At 41.1% G+C, this 24,866-nt stretch overlaps 1 protein-coding gene across 3 annotated transcripts; it reads left to right on the top strand.

Moving 5' to 3' along the window:
- Positions 1-60: 60 nt before the first annotated feature.
- tdg.1 (thymine DNA glycosylase, tandem duplicate 1) lies at positions 61-24,312 on the top strand. 3 transcript variants are annotated; one of them, XM_078567774.1, is made up of 10 exons: positions 61-188; positions 303-427; positions 5,166-5,398; positions 13,228-13,297; positions 13,522-13,657; positions 13,741-13,823; positions 15,265-15,359; positions 16,240-16,411; positions 17,447-17,575; positions 21,898-24,312. In XM_078567774.1, exons 1-10 carry the CDS (start codon positions 142-144, stop codon positions 22,038-22,040), a joined length of 1,233 nt encoding a protein of 410 aa, XP_078423900.1. In that variant the 5' UTR covers positions 61-141; the 3' UTR covers positions 22,041-24,312. The 3 variants fall into 3 exon arrangements, with proteins under 3 accessions (XP_078423900.1, XP_078423902.1, XP_078423901.1); XM_078567776.1 differs by having other exon boundaries at positions 21,901-24,312; XM_078567775.1 differs by having other exon boundaries at positions 5,169-5,398.
- Positions 24,313-24,866: the final 554 nt, after the last annotated feature.

Genomic DNA, 24,866 nt, shown 5'->3' on the forward strand with positions numbered 1-24,866 from the left:
TTCAGGCTCGCCCCCCGCCAAACGTGGAAGGAGGGGATTTGGTGGAGTCCGGGCCACGTGCGCCCCCTGCGGCAGTGGGCGGGTGGCCCCTTTTGTTTGGCGGGGCTGACGAGCGTCTGCTGTTTCCTCTCGGAGGTAGTGATGGAGGCGCAGGGCCCGGGGCTGCAGTGCGAATACTTCCACGATTGGTGAGTCAGCGTAGGCAGAGCCCGTCGTTGCGGGAATCAGGTCCTGTCCTTCTCCTCCTCGATCCCGGAACACTGACTAACCATCTTTCCCCCCTTCTTTGTGTTAACCTTCAGGTCCAGCAGCTCCGGCCTGCCGCTTCTCCAGCCGGCCCAGGCCCAGACCCAGGCACCGACAGGGCCCGATCCCTTCAACGTGGAGGAGGCCGCCGCAGCAGCCTCGCCGCCAGAGGCCGGACAGGGTAAGAGAACGTCCCCAGGCCTGAATAAAAGAGTTTCATATTGTGAAACTCGTCGCACAACAACAGCAGCCGCAGCAGCAACAACTCCGCCTGGAATATGTTCTGAAAGAAAGATAAATCCTAGCTCTTCCTGCCACTTGTTGACTGTCTCAGTGCTGCGTGAAGGGGAGTGAACTGATTAAGATACCAGAACAAGGAGCTGGAGCTTCTCTGTTACACCTTTTTAATATAATAAAACAACCCACAGAGACACAAGATAAACAATTATACCGAGACACATAAGGAGATTTTAAGCCAGATGACCAGAAGCTTGGGCAAAGGAGCAGGTTTTAAGGAGTGTCTTAAGGGAGGAAAGCGAGGTACAGAGGCTTAAGGAGGGAATTCCAGAGCTTAGGGCCCAGGTAGCCGAAGGCAAGGCCACCAGATTTAAATTGGGGGTTCTCAAGAAGCCAGACATGGAGGAGTGGAGATATTTCAGAGGGTTATAAAGCTGGAGCAAATTATAATGATGATTTTGTGGGGGGGGATGAAGAGAGGGTAAGGGCATGGAGGGATGAGAATTTTTAAAAACAAGGTGTCACTTGATTAGTAGGTCAGTGAGCACAGGCGTGATGGGTAAACAGGACTTGGTTTCATCACTTTAAAAATAAGGGATCGCCCATTTAAAACAGATGAGGTGAATTTTTTTTTCCTTCAGAGGGTCGTGAGTCTTTGGAATTCTCTTCCTGAAAAGGTGGTGGAAGCAGTCTTTGAATATTTTAACGGCAGAGGTGGATAGATTCTTGGTAAGCGAGGGGGTGGTGATAGGTTATCGGCGGTAGGTGGGACGCAGATTTCAGGTTACTATCAGATCAGCCATGATCTTATTAAATGGCGGAGCAGGCTTGAAGGACTGAATGGCCCACTCCTGCTCCTTGTTCATATCATGAGCAGCAGGGTTTTGGATGACCTCAAGCTTATGTAGGGTAGAAAGTGGGAGGTTGGCCAGGAGTGTGTTAGTATAGTCAAAGACATGAATAAGGGTTTCGGCAGCAGAACACTTGAGGTGGAATAGGTGATGTTATGAAAGGAGGCCTCGGTGACAGGGATGGAAGTTTATCTTGGGTTCAGACATGATACTAAGGTTTCAGTATAACTTCAGACAGTTGCCGGGGGAGGGATGGCATGAGTGGCTAATGTTTGTGGTGGGGACTAATGACAATAGCTTAGGTCTTCCTGATATTTAGTTAGAAGAAATTTCTGCTCATCCAATGCTGAATGCCAGACAAGCGGTTTGACATTTGAGAGGTGGTGGGGGGGGTCAAGAGAGGTGGTGGTGAGGTAGAGCTATGTCCCGTCAGCATGTGTGTGGAAAGTGGAGCTGTGTTTTTAGATGAAATTGCTGAGGGGCAACGTGAGGAATAGGACAGGGTCAAGCATAGACCCTTGGGCACACCAAAGGTAATGGTGCAGTAGCAGGAAGAAAAGCCATTGGAAGTGATACTTTGGCTACAGTTAGATAGGTGAGATTAGAGCCGGGTGAGTGCAGTTCCAACTAGTTCACTGTTTTGGTTGAGGAAGGTTTGGTCAACTTTCAAAGGTGCAAGCATGTTGAGAGGATGACAAGGGATGGTTCACCACTGTCAAAGTTATATAGTATGCTCTGGGAGAGATGGACACAGAATTGGGAGGCAATGGCACATTCAAAGACTTTGGAAAGGAAAGGGATGCTGAAGATGAGGCGGTAGTTTGCAGGGCTGGAAGAGTCAAGGTTGGTTTTATGATGGGATAGGGTGATGGCAACAGTTTTGAAGGAGTGGAGCACAGTACCTGAGGAGAGAAAACTTAATGTCAGCTAATATGGGAGTTAGGAAGAGAAATTGGTTGTTTAGCAGTTTAGTGAGAATAGGTTCAAGGGAGCGAGATGAGCTCAGAGATGGCATGAGGAGAGAAACTAGAGAAAAGTGAGAGTTTAGAGCAGGAGGAAGAATGTGCAATAGGATGTGTTGCCCGCACCCCGAAAGTGATTTAAGTTGTTGTGAGATGACACTTGATTCAGCTTTGTGCACCTTGTTCGTTTTATTAACTTCATCACAATCAACTCAATGCTAAAATTGAATATGCATGTGTAAGTAGCTGCTTGTTTTGAGCTGACCATAAGATTTCAGATGTGAGCCCCAAAACCAACAGAGTCGACAGCATCATCAGACTTCTTAATTTGTGGCATTTAATTACATCACTAACGGTTACTAATGTTGCTTCATATATTGACACGTTTTACATATGAAAAATGTATTTTGTGTAACTACAAATGTAGGGCCTCAATAAATTCTAAAGCCATTTGAAAGGTAGAGGGAAAGCTATAATACAGAATTTTTGGGACGGAGTAATAATGTTCTGTAAAGTGATAGAAAAGTATATTGCAAATATATCAGCCCTGTGTCTTTTCAGCCTCAATACTATATGTAATAATTTCCTCTTATATCAACCATCTTATATACTGCTACAGTGATGTTACTGTTGTATTTAGACTGTACTGCTATAAAAATAAAACTGATGAATTAGATTAATTCCTTCCCTTCATTTGTGACACCTGTTTACTTTTATGCCACAAATTAAGGAACAATAAGTGTTAACTCTGGGTTATTCAGCAGAATAATCCATCTCTAAACTGACAGAAACTGAAGCGTTAATTCTCCTCTGTTCGTCCCTGGTGCTGTACACATAGTTTGAGGTGATAACAGTGGTGTATTGTGTTGCTGCACAAACCATTTTTTTACATGGTGTTTCACAGACATAGATACTGACTTGCAACATTGCAATTTAAATCCTGCTACTAGTGGCAATTCTGACTCTGGCACTAATATAAACAAAACTCCTCCCAACAGTATGGAGACTTGCCTCAAGATTCACTTTTGACCATAAGTAATAAATATGTCATGTGCTGGTAGCCACCATTTTGTTCCTGCTGTGAATGGGCAGACGGTTCTCAACCAGTCTTGTATCCATTAACGTAATTTTTGTGTCACTGGCATATAGTGGACTTTCTCCCAAGAAGATTTGTGGCCAGAAACTTTAGAATCACAATGGGTTTTCATTTTGTAAATCTTTTCCTCAAAATTTATCTTAAATAGACATTACTCTATGGCTTTTAAAAGTACATAACTTTGCTGAAGTGTCATTCTAGGTTTGTGTCAGTGATAAAACTTGTCAAAGTCAGTGACTTGAGCTATGGATGAAATCTTCCCTGATGCAGTGGTGATTGATCATAAGTTCATAATAAATAGGAGGAAGAGGCCATCATACCTGCATCACCATTTCAATAGGAATGTGGCTAATCTGATTGTGGCTATAATTCCACTTTCCTGCACGCCACCCCCCCCACCCCCCAATAATCCTCGTTGGCTCCCTTGTAGATCAAAAATCTGTCTAAATCAGCCTTGAATATATTCAATGACCCAACCTCCACTGCTATCTGGGAGAGAATTCCAAAAACTAGCAACTCTCTGAGAGCAGTTTCTCCTCATCTCTATCTTATTTTTAAACTGTTCCCCCTCGTTCTGGACTTCCCCCATGAAGAAATATCCTTTCAGCATCTACAGAATCTTATGTTTCAATGAGATCACCTTTCATTTTTCTAAACTCCAATGAGTAAAGGCCCAACCTGATCAACCTTTCCTCTTAAGACAACCCCGTTCATTCCAGGAATCAACCTAGTAAACCTTCTCTGAACCGCTTCCAATGCAAGTATATTGCTTCTTAAGTAGGGAGAACAAAGCTGTACACAGTGCTCTAGGTGCGGTCTCACCAATGTGCTGATTGGTTGTAACAACACTTCTCCACTTTTATACTCCATCCCCCTTGCAATAAAAGCTAACGTTCCATTTACCTTCCTAATTATTTGCTGTACCTGCAGGCTAACTTTTTGCCGTTCTCATACTAGGACACCCAAATTCCTCATTGGTATTCTGCAGTCTCTTTCCATTTAAATACTGCTCTGCTTTTCCGTTCATCCTGCCAAAATGGGCAACCTCCCACATAAAACTCTTCATTTGCCAAAATTTTTGCCCACTCGCTTAACCTATATTTATACCTTTGCAGTCTTTTGTTTTTCCCTCACAACTTGCTTTCCCTATCTATCTTTGTATCGTCTGTAAATTTGGCTACAATACAGTCAGTCCCTTCATTAATATAGATCATAAATAGTTGAGGTTCCAGCTCTGATTGCTATGGCACTCCACTCTTTACAGTTTGACAACCTGAAAATTATCCATTTATCCTGACTCTCTATTTCCTGTTAGTTAGCCAATCCTCTACCTATGCTAATATATCACCCTCAACATCATGAGCTCTTATCTCGTGCAGTAAATTTTTATGTGGTGCCTTAACGAATGCCTTTTGGAAATCCAAATACTCTTCGGCTGGTTTCTCTTTATCCATTCTGCTTGTTACATCCCCAAAGAATTCTAATAAACTTGTCTAACACCGTTTCCCTTTCACAAACCATGTTGACTCTGCTTGTTTGTATTATGATTTTCTAAGCATCCTGCCATTACCTCCTTAATAACATTTTCCCAATGACAACTCTTAGGGTAATTGGCCTATAGTTTCTTGCTTTCTGTCTCTCTCTTTTTTTGAATAAAGGTGTTATGTTTGTGGTTTTCCAATTCACTGGGACCTTTCCAGAGCCTAGGGAACTTTAAGCTGCACACAAAAACCACAAGCCATTTCAAGATTTGGTGTTATTGTGTTCTTTCAGCAGCTCCAAAACGTAAAAGAGGAAGACCTCCAGGATCGCAGAAAAATAAGTCTGAAGGAACAAGCACCAAACGTGGCAAAACAGATGGGAAATCAGGGGGGAAGCAGGAAAAAATCACCAATGCTTTTAAAGTTACAAAAAGAAAAATTGATCGATTCAATGGAACAACTGAAGCTGAACTTTTAACAAAAACCTTACCGGATATATTGACCTACGGTTTAGACATTGTGATTGTGAGTTAACGTTTCCCGTTATTTTATTAATTTGATTTAGTCCGATTGAAATGAGCAGAAGATTGTTCTAGATCATGATTAAGTCTCCAGAGAAAAAGATTAAATATTTTTATGGTGAAAGCAACATGATAAGAAACAGAAATCTGTCAGGTACTTGAATGAGAACGGTGCAGGGATATGTGTTCTTGTATGCTTTAGCATAGTGGCAAGCTTCAGATGGCTTTTGTTGTCTCCTTTCCTTGGGGAGGTTAATTAAAGATTAACTCTATCCAGTGCTATCATGCCAGAAGACAAGAAGTTTGCAAATGTTACACCACTGCTTCAAAACTGGAGAGGGATAAACCTAACAATTACAGGCCCATCAGCCAGTAGTGGGGAAGCTTTTGGAAACATTAATCTGAGACAAAATTAATTGACACTTGAAAATATATGGGTTAAGAAATGAAAGTCATCACAATTTGTTAAAAGCACTTCATGTTTGACTAAGTTTGTCAGCCTTTCATGAAGTAATGGAGTGGGTGAGTGAGAATGCTGCAGTTGATATTGTGAATATGGATTTTCAAAAGATTTGATAATGTACCAGCTAATTGAGTAGCACAAAATAGACTTGTTAGCAAAGTTGAAGTCCATGGGATTAAAGGGGCTATGATTGTGTTGATACGAAATTGGTCGAGGGACAGAAAATGGAGAGTAGCACAAGTCTTTGAAGGTGGTAGGACAAGTTGAAAAAACTGTTGAAGGGGCATTTGGGATCCATGGCTTTATATATAGAGGCATAGAGTACAAAATCAGGGAAGTTATACTAATCCTTTATAAAACACAGTTTAGGTTCCAGGTGGAGTATTGTGGCCAATGCTGAACACTATGCTTTAGAAAGGATGTCAAGGCCTTTAGAGAGGGCGCAGAGGAGATTTACTGAACTGTACAAAGGATTTTTAAAATCTACAAAATTGTGGACAAACTAGTGAAACTGGCGTTAGGCTGATGGGCCTGTAATTGTTAGTTTTATCCCTCTCCTGTTTTGAAGCAGGGGTGTAATATTTGCAATTTTCCAATCCTCTGGCATCACTCCCATATCTAAGTCCATAAGGCAGGGAAGGTTAAGGGGAGGTTTGATAGAGGTGCTCACAATCATGAGGAATGTTGAGAGTGTAAATAAGGGAAAACTTTCCAGTAGCAGATGATTCAGTAACCAGAGAACACAGATTTAAGGTAATTGACAGAAAAACCAGAAGTGACATGAAGAAATTTTTATTTTAAACAGTAAGTTGTTGAAATCTGGAATGCACTACCTGAAAGGTTGGTGGTTGCAGAATCAATAATAACTTTCAAAAGAGTGTTAGATAAATACCTGAAAAGGAAAGATTTGTTAGGCAGTGTTGTTGGAGGAGACGAATTTGATAGCTCTTCTAAAAGGCTTGCACAGGTATGATGGACTGAATGGTCTCCCTCTGTACTGCATTATTCTATGAAATATCTAACGCATTATTTTTCTGAAATTATAATTGGAAAAGTAACTTTCTTTCTTGCAATCTGAATTACAATTCTAAACTGACAGAAAGCGATCGGTCATCATCATGCTAATTTAACGTGGGGAGCCAATATGTTAACAAGGGACATTACATTGCCTAGTGTAGTTGAAAGGTAGAATTGGTTTGGTTGCTATTATAGGGTGAATAACTTACATGGGAAAAATAACCAGCACTTTTAATTAGGTATATTTGCCTGACATTTTTAGACTTGTATTGCTGCAGATTCCTCGATTGCCACATAGAGGTGCTGGTGATCTTTTGAAAATCAATGTTCAGTATGCATTTTTGAATCTTAAAGTTTATTTAAATTGCTATTGCAGCGACTTTCCTGTTAACTAAAATATTTAAGAAGCTTTAGGAAGCCATGCTGCTAAACAGTTGTTCTTCTGTTGAGGCTACCCGCTAGCATTCATTCCTCTACTTACAGTGCTGTAAAATGGCAAGACCGGCCAGACTTGGTGCTTTTAAGTCCACAGACACTGCTTAATATACAATGAGGGAATGAGGTTCGTTTATTGCTGGTTTCTGAACGAAGGTTCCCACATGGAGAGGGAAAGCTTGATTGCTTTATCAGTTAATGGTAGAGCTTTAAAAGTGGTCTTTTTTTTTAAAAATATATATATATATACTGGCAACAAGAGACTGTTTCCTATTATCACATTATAGGGGAGGCGATACCGTAATGATATTGTCGCTGAGCTAGTAACCCAGAGGCCTGGGTTTGAATCCCGCCACGACAGATGGTTGAATTCAATAAAAATCTGGAATTAAAAATCCGATGATGACCATGAAACCATTGTTGATTGTCATAAAAACCCACTGGTTCACTAATGTTCTTTAGGGAAGGAAATCTGCATTCCTTGCCTGGCCTGGCCTACATGTGAATCCAGACCCACAGCAATGTGATTGACTCTTTTTAAAAAAATTGTCTGCCAGCTAGCAATGCCCACATCCCACGGATTAATTCTTAAAAAAAAGCTTCTTGAGTGTTGTTGGAGCTGCACTCATCCAGGCAAGTGGCAAGTATTCCATCACATTCCTGACTTGTGCCTTGTGGATGGTGGACAGGCTTTGGGGAGTTAGGTGGTAAGGCGCCTGCTTCTGACCTGCCCTTGTAGCCACAGCATAAATATGGATAGTCCAGTTCAGTCCTGGTCAATGGTAACCCCCAGGATGCTGATAGTGTGGGATTCAGCAATAGATTGAATGTCCTGGGGTGGTGGTTAGATTCTCTCTGGTTGGAGATGGTCATTGCCTGGCAGTTGTATGGCGCAAATGTTACTTGCCACTTGTCAGCCCAAGCGTGGATATTGTCCAGGCCTTGTTGCATTTGGACATGGACTGCCAATGCGAATGGTGCTGAACATTGTGCAATCATTAGTAGACATCCCCACTTCTAACCTTACGATGGAAGGAAGGTCATTGATGAAGCGGCTGAAGGTGGTTGGGCGTAGGTCACTATCCTGAGGAACTCCTGCCGTGATGTCCTGGAACTGAGATGACTGACCTCCAACAACCACAACCATCTTCCTTTGTGCTAGATATGACTCCAACCACTGGAGAGTTTTCCCCCTGATTCCCATTGACTCCAGTTTTGCTAGGGTTCCCTGATGCCACACTCAGTAAAATGCTGCTTTGATGTCAAGGGCAGTCAATCTTGCCTCACCGCTGGAGTTCAGCTCTTTTGTCCATGTTTGAACTAAGGCTGTAATGAGGCCAGGAGTTGAGTGATCCTGGCGAAACCCAAACAGAACATGAGTAAGCAGGTTATTGCTAAGCAAATGCCCCTTGATAGCATTGTTGATGACCCCTTCCATTACTTTACTGATGATCAAGAATGGGCTGATGGGGCGGTAATTGGCCGGATTGGATATGTCCTGCTTTTTGTGTACAGGACATACGTGGGCAATATTCCACATTGCTGAGTAGATGTCATTGTTGTAGCTGTACTGGAACAGCTTGGCAAGTTATGGAGCACGAGTTTTCAGTACTGTTGCCGGAACATTATCAGGACCCCAAGGCTTTGCAGTATCCAGTGCCTTCGGCCATTTCTTGATATCACGTGGACTGAATCTAATTGGCTGGAGACTGGCATCAGTGATGCTGGGGACCTCCAGAGGTCACCCGTTCAGCACTTCTGGCTGAAGATTGTTGCGAATGCTTCAGCCTTTTCTTTTGCAATGATGTGTTGGGCTTCCCCAACATTGAGGATGGGATTATTTGTGGAGCCGCCTCCTCTAGTGTGTTGTTTAATTGTCCACCACCATTCACGACTGGATGTGGCAAAATTGCAGAGCTTAGATCTGATCCGTTGGTTGTGGAATCGCTTGACTCTTTATGTCGCTTGCTGCTTATGCTGTTTGGCATGCAAGTAGTCCTGTGTTGTAACTTCACCAGGTTGACACCTCATTTTTAGGTATGCCTGGTGCTGCTGCTAGCATGCCCTCTTTCACTCTTTGTTGAACCAGGTTTGGTGGTAACGGTAGAGTGAGGGATATGCCGAGCCAAGAGGTTGCAGATTGGTGGTGTATGTGGAAAACTTTTTCAGAACTGTTTGTAACAATTCGCCCAACCATTTGGCCAATTCATATTGTGCAGAGGCACTCATAGATAAGATAGGGGCATAACTTTTTGGGCTTACATACATGCAGCCCATACATACATGGATACAGCAAGCTGTGAGGACAATCCCTGTCATATATATCACACAGTAGCTCATTGCTCTTACACAAGTCCAACAAGCATTTTTTTAGCTTACTTTCGAGCAAGGCCGTCAGTCATGCTGAACAGCAGCCAAACTGCTTCCACGTAAATGATTTGATCCATTTGTGCTGCTATATTGCTTCAACAGATGACCGCACCATAAACAGTACCCGTTTGAAGCACATCTGTACCGTAAACTCAGTTTTAACGACACCATGTATGTCCAAATAGATGGTGTTGCCATGGGATCCCCTCTAGGCCCAGGTCTCACTAATGTCTTTTTTGGGTTCCCTGAGAAATGCGTCTTCGATGGAGTGGCACCTAACCTTCTACCCGTTACATTTTTCCAATATGTGGATGATGCGTTTGCTATATTTAAATCCGTAGCTGCATGTAATAATTTCCTTACGTGTCTTAATGGGACTCCATCTTGCGCTTAAATTCATCTTTGAAATGGAGCACTTAAACGAACTCCTTTTCCTTGACATACCAGTTGAGAAATCTGCCAGGGGGTTCCCTACCACGGTCTACCGCAAGCTACCTTCACTGGTCAATATACGCATTGGAATTCTTATCGTCCACCCACCATAAAATTGGTCTTATCGACAACCTCGTAAATAGGACCCGGGCTATTTGTTTACCATGTAAACTTGATGCTGAAATAGGGCACATCAAAGACATCCTGCAGGATAATAGCTACCCTGATCAGATCATTTCGTGCTGTATATTGCACAAACTCATGAACGGGCCTAAGGCCGTCACTTTCAGCCTTCAAAAGTGCCCAGTCTACCTCAGATTACCCTGGAAGGGCAAGGTGTCTCAAAAATTTGAGCAACAAGTGAAGCTAGCTATTTCACACTGCTACTATGCAGTAGCAACACAAGTGGTATTCACCACTAACAGGATGCTGCTGCCAAGCCAAAAAGATGTTCTATCACACAGATGAGTAATGTGGTATATGAATTTCAGTACCAGTGATGCTAAGTAGGTATGATTGGCACCCAGTTCACAAACATTCACTCCCTCCACCACGGACACACAGTGGCAGCAGTGTGCGCCATCTGCAAGATGCACTGTAGGAGCTCACCAAGTCTCCTTAGCGCCTTCCAACCCCACAACGACTACCATCTAGAAGGACAAGGACAGCTGATGTGTAGGAGCGCCACCACCTGGAAGTTCCCCTCCAAGTCACACACCACCCTAACTTGGAAATATGTCGCTGGGTGAAAACCCTGGAACTCCCTTCCTGACAGCACTGTGGGTGTGCATACACCACATGGACTGTAGCGGCTCAAGAAGGCAGCTCACCACCACCATCTCAAGGGCAGTTAGGGATGGGCAATAAATGCTGGACTAGCCAGCGATGCCCATATCCCATGAATGAATTTTTTAAAAAAGCATAACCCTTCTGTTGTTCACAGCAGGCAAGGCACAGACCATACCCAACCAGCCCGTACTTGCAAAACTCAAAACACAGTGTCCAACATTAGATGTGATTCTGCAATTGGACAACACTTGCTAAATAATCTTCTGCACTAAGAATTACGCTGACAACCAATTTAGGATTGTCAGTTGGGCTCACAGTATGGTGCATTTGCGAGTACTGGAAGCTATATATATATTGAAACACAGGGCCTGTTCTTTGCAGACATAGAACATGTACACACATTGCGCCTGTTTCAGCTAAACAAAATAAGTGACAGCCATTCGCTGGTTCATTGGTCAAGGCATTGCCCCAAGGAATCGGAGACAAGTTGGCTAGTTTAAATTTCAAACAATGCTTGGCAGTTAACTGTCAGTCACCTTCAACTGGTGCATTCTCCATGGCAATCAATCATAGGCCACTTGCCAACCAATCAACACAGCCTTTTCTTCCAGTATGAATTTGTGTGTTTCCCTTACGTTGTATTCTTGCAAAATGTCTCTTTTTTAGCAATATTCGAGTTCTGTACTACCAAATGATTATATGGCAAATTCCTGATCTCTTACATACCAAAAAAAGGCCAGGTGATTCCTCACTCTAATTAATATTTATAGAGACATAGTAGATGACCATTTGGCCCGTGCCAGCTCTCTAGAACAGTCCAGTCACCTATTTCCCCCACTCTATCCTCTTCCTCATGCCTATTTAATTTCCTCTTAAAATCATTGATCGTCCCTGCTTCCACTATCTTCTAGAGTAGCAGTGATAGAGATGAGAAATTGTGGGTCAGAGTTGATGTAATTGTTTTTTTATTCATTCATGGGATGTGAGCATCGCTGGCAAGGCCAGCATTTATTGCCCATCCCTAAATGCTCTTGAGAAGGTTTTGATGAGCTGCTTTCTTGAACCGCTGCAGTCCATGTGGCGTAGGTACTTCCCTACTTCCTCTTAGGGAGGGAGTTACAGGAGTTTTACTCAGCAACAGCAATATATTTCCAAATCAGGTGTGTGACTTGGAGGGGAGCTTTCAGCTGGCAGTGTTCCTGTGCATCTGCTGCCCTTGTCCTTCTAGGTGGTAGAGGTCACAGCTTTAGAAGGTGCTGTTGAAGGAGCCTTGGCAAGTTATGTAGTGTGTCCTATAGCTGGTGCCCACTGCATCCACTGTGCATTGGTGATGGAGGGTTTGAATATTTAAGGTGGAGGATGGGTGCCAATCAAGTGGGGTGCTTTGTCCTGGGTGATGTCCAGCTTCCAGGCTATGGAGAGTATTGCATCACACTCCTGACTTGCACCTATATAGATAGTGAACCAGCTTTGTGGAGTCAGGAGATGAGTTACTGTCTGCAGAATTCCTAGCACCTCACCTGCTCTTGTAGCCACAGTATTTACATGTCTAGTACAAGTAAGTTTGGAGGACTAACTGACCTAGACCATTTTTGGGAACCTCAAGTGCCTGGTTCAAGAAAACAGAGAAATGTGCGGAGTGGGTTTTCCCTCTCAGCTGGAGAATAATGTGGAGGGGAAAATAAATTACAAAATTTGTGTTAGAAACTATAGCTGTTGCCCTTGTATTTTGATGGCTTGCCTTACTGGATCCAAACTACTCTTCTCTATTGATGGATGGAGATATTGAATTGGAGATGTCAGCCAAATCTCAGTAACTTATATTCTCCCATCAGAAAAGAGCATTCCTGAGTTTGTTATTAGTCTCTTGAATAATATATCACATCTGGAAAGTTACTTAAATATTTTGGGCCAAAATTCCATAGAGAGTCTTTGAGCATGTCTGCATTTTTCCTTAAACAATGTATTGTATCCCCTGCGCAGAATACGTTGCAAAATAGAAATGTATGCTTGGTTTTCTGCTTCCCACTGCTGGAAATACTTAGTGAGGGCAGAACTGGGCTCAGTGATGCTCTTCTCCTGGTGAAATATATTGCAAATACTCCATATCTAGGCTGACCCATGGGTTATTGGACATTTCTACAAGGATGTCTAGCACTAGTGTAACTGCAATATCTTTGTGGGGGTGTGATAGAGAAGGTGCCCATATTGTCGTCATCAAATTCTGCTGGAATGCACAATTACCAAGTGTTTTGGTTGATTCTTTTTTATGGCCAACTGGTTATAATTTCCTTTGCAATCTAAACTGAGCCTGCTGTTTGTTTTAGATTGGAATTAACCCAGGGCTGATGGCAGCATACAAAGGACACCATTACCCGGGACCAGGAAATCATTTTTGTAAGTTCATGTATATATAGAAATCTTTTTGGATGTTCTTAAATTTTTTGGATCTTTTGTTCGGGTGGAATGCATGATGAACATGGCATATTTTCACTGTCTGGTTTTTGTCAGAAGTAGACTATCCAATTTTCTAAGTTTTTATTATCTAAAACCAGTTTATTTTATTAAGACTGACTCTTGCTGTATATTCAAACTTTCACACATGCTTCTTTCTTCTGTAGGGAAGTGCTTGTTTTTGTCCGGTCTTATCGATAAGCCTTTAAACCATGTGGATGATGCTTCTTTACCAGAGAAATATGGAATAGGTTTCACAAACATGGTGGAGAGGACTACTCCAGGGAGCAAGGACCTCAAAAGGTGGTTAACGAAAGTAAATTAAAATTCCAATTTTTGGTTTTGTTTGGGAAGAAAGTATAATTTTAAAATTCTTTGCATTTCAGTAAAGAGATTCGCGAAGGAGGGAAAATACTTCTGCAAAAACTGCAGAAATTTAAGCCACGGATTGCTGTTTTTAATGGAAAATGTGAGTACACATGTGAAAATCTAAAATCAAACTTTTCACCATCTGACTATAGCTTAATGTTTCAAATGTTTTTTTTTGCTGCAAATTGGGGGCATTAGTGTTGGGAAATAATACCCAGTGTTAATATCAAACATTCTCAGGACATATGTAGCAAATAGAGTAAAACTCCCTCTATCTCAATCCAAGAAACACTACATCATTTCACCCCATCAGTCTGGGCTGAATTTAAACCAGTGTGCCTGAGGTGAAAGGCCTGTCTACTACCCAGTTCCCCACAAAATATGAATTTACACCCAGAGTACTGTGCCTAGTTTTAGTCTCCTTACTTAAGGAGGGACATACTTACATTGGAGGCAGTTCAGAGGAGATTCACTAGGCTGATTTCTGGAATGAAGGGGTGTCTTATCAGGAAAGTTTGAGTAGGTTGGGCCTATTCTCATTGGAGTTTAGAAGAATGAGAGCTGATCTTATTCCTGAGGGGACTTGACAGGGTAGTTGCTGAGAGGATGTTTCCGCTTGTGGGGGAATCTAGAACTAGGGGGCATAGTTTCAAAATAAGGGGTCTCCCATTTAAGACAGATGAAGAGCAATATCTTCTGAGGATCATTCATGTGTGGAATTCTGTCCCTTAGTGAGCAGTGGAGGCTGGGTCATTCAGCGCTGAGTTAGGCAGATTTTTGATTGACAAGGGAGTCAGTGTTACAGGGAGGCAGGAAAGTGGAGTTAAGGCAACAATTCATCAGACATGATCTTATTGACTGGAGGAGCAGGCCCAAGGGGCAAAATGGTCTATTATTCTATTTCTTATGTTCTTATCCCTAAGTGTAAATTATCTAATAAAATAATCTAGAAATAGTTGCTTGGTAGTACAGAACTTCAGTATTTCTCAAAACAGGCATGCAGTTGAAGCTTTTTGCCTTGAACTCATCAGAACAGACACAAGAATGCCAAATTTCAAAGAGAGCAACAACTTATATTCCTTGAGAAAAGGATGCTGACTTAAAATCTTAAAATTTTGAACAGCAGGTGAAGCTTGCTGTGATAATACGAATGTTAATTTCCACTAACAGGATGCTGACGTCAAGCCAAAAAGATGTTCCGCTTGCCACACAAATGAATAATGTGGTATATGAATTCATAAGCAGGAACCTGTCCCCTGCAGGCAAAAAAAAACATGCCCAGGCATTGCACCTTTTTTTGAAGTAAGCATTGGGGGGGCCAATAGATCCCTAGTGCATTCTCCATGGCAATGCCTCAACCAATCAGCCGACTTGCCAACCAATCAGCACCCTTTTCAGTGTAAATTGTAATCGGCAGAATTGACAACCAATAGGAAGGAGATTGAATTGAAACCAGTTGATGCTTTAGAAGCTGATTAGGTGAATCTGACTTTTAACTTAGTGAATTTGGAAAATTTGATTTTGCTTACCATTTTTTGCAGGCATCTATGAAATTTTTAGCAAAGAAGTATTTGGAGTTAAGGTCAAGAAATTGGAGTTTGGGCAGCAGCCACACAAGATCCCTGAGGGAGAAACAGTAAGCACTGGATTAATTTATTATACACGCACACAGTTCTGAAGTAAATAATACCCAGTTCCCGTTCTCTTTCTCAAACCCCAAAAAAATTTTGTTATTGTCTGATGACTTTAACCTGTTGCTCTTCAACTTTCTGCCCATCATTTACTAGATTAGGTGGAGAAGGTTAGCATTTGTTTTACCAGTAATTCTTCAGATTCACATTTCAATGCATGACCAAACTTCCTGATTTTAGTTCAAAGAAACTTGAATTTTTCTGTAATCAGTCTTGTTTGTTGAAGAAAATAATCTTGAGTATCTCACAGCCCAGTGATCTGTTTTGAGATCACCTTTGTATCTTTTCACAGTGCAGTTTCCAAATTGGTGACCCATAAACTTATCCTAGATAGTAATGAGTTGTTAAGATTAAATCCTGATTCAGATGTCTTCTAGAATTCCAGATTGCTTCTTTGGCCCCTCTGTCCCAAAACTTTCTTCTCCAATTCCTTTTGCCTACCACCCGCACCGCACTGTCTCTTTCCCCCTCCTCCCACCCAACTCAAACACAACCTTTCAACATCTGCCTGTTCAGTTCTATCCTCCACCCTAGTCACTATGAAACACAGAACAAGCTTGGCTTTCTTCCTTCTGACAAATTTGACCTAAGTTTCCCCAACCTTTCCAATTGCCTTAAGTTCTGGACTCTGACTTCCATTTGTCTTGAGTTCTCCATCCTATGTTTTTGTATCTTAATCTTATCATTCCTTGCCACTTGCTGTTGCTAGTGTCACTTTCAAATATGCTCGTCGCAGCAAGTCTTCCTCATGCTCTTTTACGCTTGCAGGAAACCTCACCAGAAGAAAGTAAAGGTAAAAAACATCATTGTAACTTTATTTTCAAGGTGGTCTATGTCATGCCTTCTTCCAGTGCAAGGTGTGCACAGTTTCCTCGGGCCCAGGACAAGGTCCATTATTATATCAAGCTAAAGGAACTGCGGAATCATTTGAAGGGCATTAGAACTGCTACAGAGGTCACTGAAGTAGAATACTCATTTGACTTGCAGAAAGCTCAAGGTAAGTAACTTGCAGTTGTAATTCAAGCACTTCCTTCAAAGGAAGAGTCTTTATAGGAGTGACCCAATGTCTATAACTTTATTTCTTTAAGGTCTTAAAACTTCTCTTAACTGCCAACTATTTGTGAAATGTTGTTGCTGAGAGTAACTTGCTTGGATTGATTATAGTCTTTTATTAGTTTGCACCAGCGGCTAGTATTTATTTACAGCCGAATAGAAATATGAAGTACAAAGTTTAGTACAGTTGAGTAGGGCACGTAACCATACACAGAAAAAGCTCCTGTAATGTCATTTGTAAGGACTTTGACAGGATAATAACTCTAGCTTTGAGAGTTAAAGACCTGGTTATTAACACAGGGAAATTCAGCTTTTCACAGCTTGTCATGTATAATACCATTATCCTTCTAATAGGGAATTCAAGGCAAATGATTTAATTTCAGAAGAAATTTAGAACGTTTAAACTTTAGCTTTTTCCATCTGATTTCCTTGCATTCTGCTTTTCAAGCAAGTTTAAAGAATATTGCAATTACATGTTCACACATCAATGTGTATGCATAAATACATAATGTAATAATGGATTCATACCAAAAGAGTTCCTTTTCCTTACCCCCTTCACTATATCTAGACAGATCCAAGTGGCTATTTCATTGATGGATGGCATAGGAAGAACTGCTGTCAAACAAAAACTTTCACCAATGACTCAACAAGGAAAAATGCACCCAAATAAACATATTTTGTAGCGCACTAAAATTAAGTTATTGTAACTTACTTATTTGCTGTAAACATTTTAACTTCATACCCAGTTTATGTAGAAATGAATATTAATATCCAGTAGGTATCAGTGTTCACTATAGTATTGGAATGTTGGATTCCACTTAATTGGGTTGAAGCTGAATCATGGTTTTTATTTGTCAGAATCGAGTTCTTGGTTTGTCCACAAGTTGTAGTAGTTCATTAAAGCATCTCTGATTTTGTAGTCTTTATTATACTTTAATAAAAATTCTAAAACTCTGTAATGTTCTAATTCTCCCCCTAGTGGAAGCCAAGAAAATGGCAATTAAAGAGGAAAAATATGACCCTGGTTATGAAGCAGCTTATGGTGGTTCATATGTGGAAAAATCCACAGAAAGCAATGGGCAGTGCAACTTTGCCATGACTGAACCAGGTAAATGTGCAAAATGATTTCCGCTGTAGGCAAATCAGCTTGGGATTTTACAGTTTATATTGATGTGGTCTATATACTAAGTGCCAAATGTTCTAGTAACCTGCAGGAAGCTACTATCTGGATTTTCGATAATCATGTAACTTAATATTAAAGCAAATGCTGTTAATTTGTTACTAATATAATTCAAGAGTCAATGAAGGAAGCATGCTACCATCTTCACAGCATCATAAATATTTGTACTTTTTTATATAAAAAAGGATTTTACATATTGTATTAAATAATTCCTGGAGAAGGGAGACATTTTTTGTTGTGATTCCAAGATCGCACTTTGGTTACAACCTATGATTTTGGCAGAACTTGCTATAAATAGCCATCTCGCTCCCTCCCCAGGATCTATTTGTCTCTATAAAATAGTTGAACAAGGATGAAGGGAGTAATCCTGTGAAAAGATAGAAATTGGAAAATTACCAGTTGTGCTTTTGAAAACTCAGCCATTATGATATGAATGTTGCTACTGTTGCACTAACCAGTATTTTGTAAGTGTTCCAATCTCCTTACTTTTTTTTATAAGAGTTGGTTTATAGCTGCGCGCAACAACTGGTATTATTTGTGGGTAGTGAGGGGACATAATTCAGTGACCCCTATATAAACAATGTACAAAGGATTAAGATGCACCATTAAATCCATGTCACTGAAGATCATGCAATATAAAAACTTGAAGGAAATGATATATGATACTGTATAGATTTTGTGCCAAGTTTTCATTAGGTGGGAGGGAGTACAGTGACTAGATATAGGTGACCAACAAGCAGTTTCAGTTTGCCAAAACAGTGGGACCAAAGAATGCAGCCTGCATTTGAAGGAGGGTTAAATTCAAAACAAATCTGCTAAAATGATTTTTTAGTGAGTCTGCGGAGCAGGACTGATTCATTCAAATTCAAAAAAGATATATTTCTATCAACAAATAATATTTGAGATACAGTGTACGAGTAATTCAAGACATGGTGTGGTAAGTCTGGAATGGTTGTGGTTGGTGGGGTGGAGAATAAAAATGACTTTTGACCTAAGTCTCCACTACTGGGGTCTTCCTTGTGTCATTTCTGTGCCTGTTGTAGACTAATTGATAGAGTTGCTGACTAATCATAGCAATTAATCTCTATCAATGTTTTTTTAATTAATTTATGGGATGTGGGAATCGCTGGCTAGGCCAGCATTTATTGCCCAACCTAATTGCCGTTAAGAAGGTCGTGGTGAGCTGCTGCCTTGAACCTCTGCAGTCCATGTGGTGTAGGTGCACCCCAAGTGCTGGTAGGGAGGGAGTTCCAGGATTCTGACCCAGCGACAGTGAAGGAACGGCAGTCTATTTTCAAGTCAGGATGGTGAGTGGCTCGGAGGGGAACTTCCAGGTGGGATGATCCCATGTATCTGCTGCACTTGTCCTTCTAGATGGTAGCGGTCGCAGGTTTGGAAGGTGCTGCCTAAGGAGCCTTGGTGAGTTCCTGCAGTGCACCTTGTAGATGGTACACACTGCTGCCACTGTGTGTCGTTGCTGGAGGGAGTGAATGTTTGTGGATGGGGTGCCAATCAAGTGGGTTGCTTTGTCCTGGATGTTGTCAAACTTCTTGGAGTGTTGTTGGAGTTGCACTCATCTAGGTAAGTGGAGAGTATTCTATCACACTCCTGACTTGTGCCTTGTGGATGTTGGACAGGCTTTGGGGAGTCAGGAGGTGAGTTTCTTGCCACAGGATTCCTAGCCTCTGACCTGCTCTTGTAGCCACAGTATTAATATGGCTAGTCCAGTTCAGTTTCTGGTCAATGATAACCCCCCCCTAGGATGTTGATAGTGGGGGATTCAGCAATGGTAATGCCATTGAATGGTTAGATTCTCTCTTGTTGGAGATGCCACACAAGTGCCCGAAAATCAGTAAAGTGATGGAAGAGGTCATCAACAGTGCCATCAAGCATGAATGTTACTTGCCACATGTCAGCCCAAGCCTGGACATTGTCGAGGTCTTGCTGCATTTGGACATGGGCTGCCTCTGTATATGAGGAGTTGCGAATGGTACACATTGTGTAATCATTACTGAACATCCCACTTCTGATCTTATGATGGAAAAAAGATCATTGAGAAGCAGCTGAAGATTGTTGTGCCTAGGACACTTCCCCTAGGAGCTCCTGCAGTGATGTCCTGGAAGTGAGATGATTGACCTCCAACAAACACAACCATCTTCCTTTCTGCTAGGCATGACTCCAACCAGTGGAGAGTTCCCCCTCTGATTCCCATTGACTCCAGTTTTGCTAGGGCTCCTTGATGCCACACTCAGTCAAATGCTGCCTTGATGTCAAGAGCAATCACTCTCACTTCATCTCTGGAGTTCAGCTCTTTTGTCCATGTTTGAACCAATGTAATGAGGTCAGGAGCTGAGTGGCCCTGGCAGAACCCAAACTGAGTGTCACTGAGCAGGTTATTGCTAAGCAAGTGCTGCTTGATGGCACTGTTGATGACCTCTTCCATCACTTTACTGATGATTGAGTATAGACCCATGGGGCGGTAATTGGCCTGGTTGGATTTGTCCTGCATTTTGTATACAGACATACCTGGGCAATTTTCCACATTGCCAGGTAGATGCCAGTTTTGTTGCTGTACTGGAGCAGCTTGGCTAGGGACGTGGCAAGTTCTGGAACATAAGTCTTCAGTACTATTGCAGGAATATTGTCAGGGGCCTTTGCAGTTTACAGTGCCTTCAGCCGTTTCTTGATATTACATGGAGTGAATCGTATTGGCTGAAAACTGGCATCTGTGGTGCTGGGGACTGTTATGAAGAATAGCAAAAGTCTTGATAGAGGCTCCATGGTGTCATTTCATCGAGCAGTTCCTACGATCATTTGTGGTTGCAAATAGAAACATAGAAAATACGAGCAGGAGTAGGCCATTCGGCCCTTCGAACCTGGTCTGCCATTCATCATGATCGTAGCTGATCATCCAACTCAATAGCCTGCTCCTGCTTTCTCCCCATATCCTTTGATCCCTTGCGCCCCTAGAGCTACATCTAACTCCTTGGAAATATACAATGTTTTGGCTTCAACTACTTTCTGTGATAGCGAATCCCACTCTCTGGGTGAAGAAATTTCTCCTCATCTCAGTCCTAAATGGTCTACCCCGTAACCTCAGACTGTGACCCCTGGTTCTGGATTCCCCCACCATCGGGAACATCCTTCCTGCATCTACCCTGTCTAGTCCTGTTAGAATTTTATAGGTTTATATAAGATCCCCCCCACTCATTCTTCTGAACTCCAGTGAATATAATCCCAACCGACTCAATCTCTCCTCATATGTCAGTCCCGCCATCCCAGGAATCAGTCTGGTAAACCTTCGCTGCACTTCCTCTGTATTAAGAACATCCTTCCTCAGATAAGGAGATCAAAACTGCACACACTATTCCAGGTGTGGTCTCACCGAGGCTCTGTATAATTGCAGCAAGACATCCCTGCTCCTGTACTCGAATCCTCTCTCTACGAAGGCCAACATACCATTTGCCTTCTTTACCGCCCACTGCACGCTTCCCTTCAGCGACTGGTGTACGAGGAAACCCAGGTCTCGTTGCACATTCCCCTCTCTCAATTTATAGCCATTCAGATAATAATCTGCCTTCCTGTTTTTGCTACCAAAGTGGATAACCTCACATTTATCCACATTATACTGCATCTGCCATGCATTTGCCCACTCACTCAGCTTGTCCACATCACACTGAAGCATCTCTGCATCCTCCTCACAGCTCACCCTCCCACCCAGCTTTATGTCATCTGCAAATTTGGAGATATTACATTTAGTTCCCTCATCTAAATCATTAATATATATTGTGAATAGCTGGGATCTCTGCGGTACCCCACTAGTCACTGCCTGCCAATTGGAAAAAGACCCGTTTATTCCTACTCTGTTTCCTGTTTTCTATCCATCTCAATACACTACCCCAAATCCCATGCGCTTTAATTTTACTTGCTAATCTCTTATGTGGGACTTTGTCGAAAGCCTTCTGAAATATAGTGCAAAACATAATAAATTCCATGATGATTCCAAATGTTGAAAGATGGTATGTTCAAAACTTTTGTGTGTTGAGGTTACAAAAGTTAGTAACATTACGATATTAAATGCTTTCATCTTGATTTTATACTTTCAACTTTAGTTTAATATTTTTTGAATACAGTCACATTTATCTAAACATACGGTTCAGTGTACTTATTCTACAGTTACATTTATGAACCATTTTCAGGTTTACTTTAGAAAATAGTACCAAGTTATTTTGATTAAATTTGTTTTGTAGCAGCAGCCAGCAATTCCGAGTTCAACATGGACTCAACGTTTTGTCAAGTTCCTGATGGTCAGTGGATGACCCAGTCATTTGCCGATCAGATTCCTTCAATCAACAATTACTGCACACAGCCTCAAGAAGAAAATAGCACATAATGAATTGACAGGTGTGCAAAACTTCATGTTACTGCAGTTTTAATGCAGTCTTAAAAGTACTGTACCTCAGTTTTTGAACTGAAGATGTTTTGAGATAACATTTCTTTTTACCTAATGTTTTAAGTCTAGAATTGTGTAAACGTAATGATGTAGTATCGGTCAGAAAGCTGAATTCTTAAACTTTTAGAATTAAACTTTGCCCAAAATATTTATAGATGGAAGGAGAAATGGTTTTTAATGAACATTTAAGTTTTTTTATTTAATATGGTCAGGTGCTCATTTTATTCCTGTAATACAGTGGGGGTTTCTTAAGAGTACAGATTCTCTTTTACTCAAGTGTTTAAATTGTAAGGCTGTTAGGCCATTCAGAAATTCCTTCTGTTAATTCTAGCAATAGACTGGGTGCAGTGAAGCCTTTATTGATCTTGGTCAAAGTAGTAGTGGGAGCTCTACAGAAATCATAGTGTAACCTCTTAAACTGAATTGAAACAATGTTGTTTAAGGTCTTGCTTATTTGAAGCTATTTTAACATTTGCATTTTTCGGGATATGTGCACATGTTGAAGTTCTATCAATAGCAGTTTCAATTTCAGACCTGTTCAGCAAACCACTTTAATTTTAAGTTTTTTTAGACCAAAGGGTGCATTTTTTTAAAAAAAATTCATAGTGAATACGGGTCCAGATGTCCATTTGTTTATGCAAATTCAAAGCAAGATTAGAGCAGTTTCAATTCATTATTTTAAATCAATTTTGAAATGTTGATGAGGATGGGGGTATGTCGCTCCCCCGTAGAAAATTAAAACTCCATTGAGCATAGACTCTACCTTTTCAATATGTCTTTAAGGGTAAGAAGGGTGCTACAGTGTTGTAAAAATAATAAGTAGCATCAATAATCATGTTTTACAATTAAATAGATGTTCTTTAATACTTTAAGTCTACTCTTAACTCAAAGTTGCTTAATTTAAATTACCTGATTCATATTTTAACAATAAATTCCCCCTTTGTGCAGTTACTTTACCAATATTGCTGAAAACAAATTATGATTTATCTTTTGCACAAAGCAATTTTGAATTATCAGGAGTAGACTGGTTTGGAAAGTTGACAGTGCACAAGAGGAGCCAGAGAATAGGCTCTCAGACAAACTTTTGAATTATGTTTAAAAATCTTGAGTCAGCAACTTTACAGTTGCCTTCAGCGTTTGAGGTTTTAATGTTTTTGTATGAAGTGTAAAAGATGGTTTTCTGTTGAAAATTGTCTGGATGTTAAATGGAACATTCACAATTCTGGCTCATGCATGTATTTCAAAGCACTTTCCCTTCAAGCTAAACTTACACAACAATTTTCTTTTGGCCTGATTTAAATTTGAATAAAGGGAATTAAGTTCTTTCTGTGGGCCCTTGTACTTAATCACTTAAGTCTAGAGAAATGTAGCTCACTAGCCCAGATTTTAACCCTCACACTCGACGAGAACTGAGAGTGTAGGGGAGTTTGAATTCGCGCAGCAGCTTATTTGGCCAAACTTGCCATTTTAACAAGTATGCTCTAAGGTCCTCACACCAGACAAATGAGGGGCTCACTGAAATTCGAAAGTTGGGGTCTGGTCATTTAGCAGCTGCTTTCGGCTGACCTCACCGGGAACACTAGCTGCAAAGGGGTAGGAGGGCCAAAAGAGACCATTTACAGGTTTCCTTGTGGGCCTGGGGCAACAGGAGTGAATTTCCCAAGAAAACCTAGGGCTTTGGGCTTCCTCCTGATTGCCCATTTAACCACCATCCCCTCCACTCCTTATCTAACTGGATTTGGGCAGGAATCTGGTACAACCTGGGAATGAAAATGGCCCAGGCGTCATGGCTGCCAGCTCCTATCTCACCCGTTAACATCCAGGCTACTCTTTTTTAAGTAAAAGTTCACACAATTGGGACGTGTCACTATGTAAATGCCTTAAAGGTTCCTTAAGAAAACTATTCAAACTAACCTGCATGAATGTTTTCAACAAAGCATTTGTAAGACTCTAGTGATTTAAAGCTGTTGTACAGGACGTTTTCAGGTTACACACACATCACATGTTCTAGTATGTAAAATGTGCCTGTGGGAATATATACAAGTAAATGTACTCTGACTTGAAGTGAATGGGCAGCTACTGGAAACTTTTTAAAATGTTAAAATGACACTGTTTACAACTTGTACATTTGGTGCTCAATCCTCTTGCAAGAGAGGGATGGTTCTGAAAACTGGCAAAAAAAAAATCAATAAAAATTACAATGAATACTTTATATTTTTTTTGTTTGTATTTTACACTGAAATGTTATACACTAATTCACTTGTGTAAATCTTTGAATACATTTTGGCTAAGTCAGATCTTGCAACGGTGGTACTAGTGTTTCTGCACAACTTCAAGCTAAGCAGGACAGTTCAAACTTCCTGTGCAGGGATTGATTTTATCTGCTGGTTTTTCACACTAAAGCTGCGAGAAAACCTAGCTGAATAAAGGAACTTAATTTTGCCACACGAATGAGATCATTTTGTAAAAACAAAAAGCTAAAAGCTACTGCGGATGCTGGAAATCCAAAACAAAACAAAAACAGAATTACCTGGAAAAACTCAGCAAGTCTGGCAGCATCGGCGGAGAAGAATATTATTTGTTTAGATTTCATACATTGAGGGCAGAAAGTAAATGGCAATGGATAACAATTCTAACTTTTCACATAAGACCTATATGGTTTCTTTGGAGTTTTTATTAGTGCTGGGGAATACCAAGCTTAATATTAAAAATGAAAAATGGGTTGCAATGGAATTAGAAGGATGCCATATTTTTCTTGCATTGTTT

This window comes from Cetorhinus maximus, chromosome 22 (assembly GCF_964194155.1).
Source record: "Cetorhinus maximus chromosome 22, sCetMax3.hap1.1, whole genome shotgun sequence".
NCBI classification, from domain to species: domain Eukaryota; kingdom Metazoa; phylum Chordata; class Chondrichthyes; order Lamniformes; family Cetorhinidae; genus Cetorhinus; species Cetorhinus maximus.

What these genes read in the sequence shown, in the direction of transcription:
- tdg.1 (XM_078567774.1), top strand. Translation starts at nt 142, where the DNA reads ATGGAGGCGCAGGGCCCGGGGCTGCAGTGCGAATACTTCCACGATTG. An exon ending in TGCTGTTTTTAATGGAAAAT is followed by an intron (nt 13,824 to 15,264) that starts GTGAGTACACAT and finishes CATTTTTTGCAG; the next exon opens with GCATCTATGAAATTTTTAGC. An exon ending in TGACTTGCAGAAAGCTCAAG is followed by an intron (nt 16,412 to 17,446) that starts GTAAGTAACTTG and finishes TTCTCCCCCTAG; the next exon opens with TGGAAGCCAAGAAAATGGCA.